The 4,109-nt window shown below is 41.1% G+C and overlaps 1 protein-coding gene across 1 annotated transcript; it reads right to left on the reverse strand.

Annotated features, from left to right (window-relative positions):
* Positions 1-1,573: 1,573 nt before the first annotated feature.
* Positions 1,574-2,506, reverse strand: LOC142660052 (olfactory receptor 8D1-like). Its single transcript, XM_075836700.1, has one exon. It carries the CDS (start codon positions 2,504-2,506, stop codon positions 1,574-1,576), a length of 933 nt encoding a protein of 310 aa, XP_075692815.1.
* Positions 2,507-4,109: the final 1,603 nt, after the last annotated feature.

Below are 4,109 nucleotides of genomic sequence, written 5' to 3' on the forward strand. Positions count from 1 at the left end.
GCAAATAGCGGAGATGCTGTGGAGGGAGGAAGCGGGGGAATGCAAGCTGTCTCCTCAGATGCAGCAAGGGATTATGGGTATGGTGGGTTACAGGACCGGAAACAGCCAGGAACAGAAGCAAGGGATGTAAACAAACAGAAAGAGCAGCAGTGACAATTGAGATCAAACAGAAACTGGTTAGACAGTATGTAGGGGGGTTAGTCGGCATGGGGGGGTTGTATTCGGAAAAATGGAAGTCTGAGAGCATCCTCACTCAGTTGAAAACTGGGTGGGGCATGAAGATGATCCCCTTCCGGGTAAAAATTTTACATTTTATGTTAATTTATGTTCATTTGTGATAACAGGTTATGTTATATGGCTGGCTAATTTTCGGTCTTTGTACTTAGGTACAGAGAGGTTGTACTTAATAAATCGCCTTGGCCAAAATGACATTCCACCCTCTGTCTCTGAGTAATTAGTAAGGTTGGTAATTGAAGGAGTGAGTTATCCCATTCATCGGTCATGCACTGTGATTGTGCCGGTGATATAATTTGGCGTGTTTGTTTACCTCTCTGGCATACACATATGTCAGCAGGCAATAATCCAGCAGAGGAGTAGTATTAACCAGTGGAGAACCAGTTCTAGTCTCTAGGGAGCTGTTCCTATAGCTCTGCTGGCATTCACTGACTTTTATGGGGCCTATGGAAAAGGATTGGCTGCATCCCATATTTGAATGGGTGGTGAGAATATGTGCAGGGACCCCTCTTCACAAGCCCTACAGCGTTAGCAAACAAGGGAAACAACCCAAAGATCATGTCCGAGATAGTTGCTGTATGGCTGCGGTTGTGTTAAATAGCACCAGAAATCCATCCTCCTAAGCACATGCAACTAGAAAACGTAAAAAGAACAAAAAACGGTAAGTAAAAAAAACCTAAAAAACCAAGCCTTAAAGCAGATGACCTTCAGATGCAGCAGCAGCCAGCGGTCCCTTTAAGCAGGAGGAGAACAAATTACCCGATTAGTCCTAAAACCACTATTTCTTGCACTCTGGTTTTGCCATGATGCTAAACGAGAATGGATGGCAGTAAGAGGGTTAAAGGCTATGTCCACCCTCCCAACCATTTTTGTTTTATTGCTCCAATGCAAATAAAAAATGAAGCAACTTTGCAAATAGTCTTTATTAAAAATATCCTAACATTTTCTGTCTACAGCTGCTTTGTAGACCTATGTGTCTCCATGGTAACAGACAACAAACAAAGTTTGTGTAGTCTGATCCTGCTGTCATGATCCCCTACTTCTTCTCACATACATGTGTTGTATGAGCAGGAGGTAGGAGATAGATAGAAGGTAATATGACAACAGGATCAGACTACATAAGATTTGTTTGTAGTCTGGTACCATGGAGACGCAAAGGTCTGCAAAGTAGCAGTAGACGTAAAACAGTAGGAAATGCTTAATGAGGACTTTTTGCAAAGTTGCTTAATTTTTTATTTCAGATGCATTGGAGCAATAAATATTTGTTTGTGAAGGTGTACATAGCCTTTAAACACAAGTTCTGCTATATTTACCCACTTGTATTGTGTTTTGTTTTTTTTTACGTCCTCTTGAGTCTTCGCCTTAGGGCAGCTTTCACATCCTTATTTTTTAAGCTATAAATCAATGGATTTAGCATCGGGACACCAGCTGTGTTAAACAGCGAGAAGAGCTTATTAGAGTCTAAGTTGATCATTGAGTGTGGTCTTAGATACTGAAAGACGAGAGTTGTGTAGAGCAGGATGACCACCGTGAGGTGTGAGGAACATGTGTAGAAGGCCTTACGTCTTCCGGTGCTGGAACGAATCTTCAGTATGGTGGAAATAATGAAAACATAAGGAAGGAATGTTAGAAGAAAAGGACACGTTGCATCGAAGACTCCATTTATATAAATTGAAAGCTCTAGATAATATGTATAACCACAAATGAGTTTTTTAAGGGATAAAGGGTCACAGAAGAAGTGGTTGACCACATTGGACCTATAACACGTGAAACTTGAAAGGACAACAACAATTGGAAGAACCTGTATAAACCCTACCACCCAACACATTATAACCAGGGTTAAACAAACTCTATGGTTCATGACTGCATGATAACGTAAAGGATTGCAGACTGCCACATGCCGGTCGTAACTCATAACCATCAGTATCAGAAGCTCATTGCATGTTAAGCCTGCAAATATATACATCTGTAGCATGCAGGCCAAGAAATGTATCGTGTTATCCCCTATTATAAAGTCAACGAGTGCCCTATGAAGGGTAATGGAGGTTGAAGACATGTCAACTATAGACAGGTTGGCCAGAAAGAAGTACATGGGTGTGTGGAGATGATGATCCAGACAGACCAGAAGAAGAATGGTCAGGTTACCACCAAACGTGAGAATATAAATGAACAAGACCAAGAGGAAGGTTGGAATTTGCAGATTCGGGTCATTTGATATTCCCATGATAATAAAATAATCCTTAGATGTTTGATTTTCAAGATTCACATACATAATATAAGCCTGAAATACAAAACAAAGATAGTCTAGTATATATATATACAGCTACTGGGGACCATTAAGGTAATGGTTTGGATTCGCAAAAATGCTGGATCATTGACAGTGTAATAATGGGGAGTGTGCACAGGGACTAAAAACAAAGCAGTAAGAAGGTAGAAGTACTAAATAATTAAAAAAAAAAAGTTTCTTTAGGTGTTGGGTCCGATGCCCATCACTGCTATTGCGCCGTCTACAAAGCCTTGAGGATGTGGCACTATGAGCCTCTCAGATCAAGCCTTGGGATGAGATAGATGCCATCTTGGAAGTGCTGTCCACTCTTCAAATGTCAACGGAGGCTTCCTCCGACCATCAGGTGATCTCCTGTTATCTCCATGTATGTCTATGATTATAAACAATGAATAGTGTATTAGGGTATGTTCACACGCTTAACAAAAAACGTCTGAAAAATACAGAGCTGGTTTCAGAGAAAACAGCCTCTGATTTTCAGGCGTTTTTGAAGCTGAGAATGAAATTTGGAGCTTCTATTGAGGCTTCTTTTCAGACGTTTTTTGAGGCGTTTTTCATAGTGTTCAATGGAAAATCAGCTCCAAAAAACGCCTCAAGAAGTGACATGCTACTTCTTTTTACGGAGCGTCTTTTTACGCTCTGTTTTTTGACAGCAAAGCGTAAAATAAAGGCTCGTGGGAGCAGAACATCGTAATTCCCATTGAAAGCAATGGGCAGATGTTTGTAGGTGTATTAGGGGCGTTTTTTCAGGCGTAATTCGAGGCGTAAAAAGCCTCCATTACGTCTGAAAAGAGGTCGTGTGCACATACCCTATAAGTGTCCTGCACTTCTTTGATGAGGCAGACATTTTACGCGTCGTCGTTTGACAGCTGTCAAACGACGACGCGTAAATGAAAGGTCGTCGGCACAGTACGTCGGCAAACCCATTCAAATGAATGGGCAGATGTTTGCCGGCGTATTGGAGCAGTATTTTCAGACGTAAAACGAGGCATAATACGCCTCGTTTACGCCTGAAAATAGGTCGTGTGAACCCAGCCTAAGAATTTAAGTGGTCCATGGTACTTCAAGCACAGGTCTCCAGATCTCACATAAAGCTATTGAGATGAATAGACTTGTAATTCATATATGTCTATAATGCAGAAGTCTTGGGGCTCACGCTCATGAACCACTGATGATACCTTCTGACATGTTTAGTTGATATCTCAACAGATATGTACAACCGCATATGCATTAAATGGAATACAACTTGGGATAACTGAGCAACAGAAGTACTTTGGTATACTGGCTACCGGTAGTGCTCAATGTCAAGCAGCAGCTGCAAAAGCAGACATAGATTTAGGGGGTATAGAAAGATTTTACACCTGTTATCCAACTGTAATAGTTTCCCTCTATAAATACCTTGTTAACTTCATCTTGTATACGGGGTTCAGTTTTGGGTTCTACTTAGTCAAAAGTATTTAGGAGAGCTAAAGGGGGTTCAAAGAAGGTTATCTAAAATAATAAATGGGATGGGAGGTCTCTGTTACAATGAAAGGCCATTCGTTCCAAGAACTGTACAAAGGACCAGGGGCACCTTTACATGAGGAGAGAA

This window comes from Rhinoderma darwinii, chromosome 8 (genome assembly GCF_050947455.1).
Source record: "Rhinoderma darwinii isolate aRhiDar2 chromosome 8, aRhiDar2.hap1, whole genome shotgun sequence".
NCBI lineage: Eukaryota > Metazoa > Chordata > Amphibia > Anura > Rhinodermatidae > Rhinoderma > Rhinoderma darwinii.

Coding starts and splice junctions, on each gene's coding strand:
- LOC142660052 (XM_075836700.1), bottom strand. CDS start 2,506: ATGTATGTGAATCTTGAAAATCAAACATCTAAGGATTATTTTATTATC.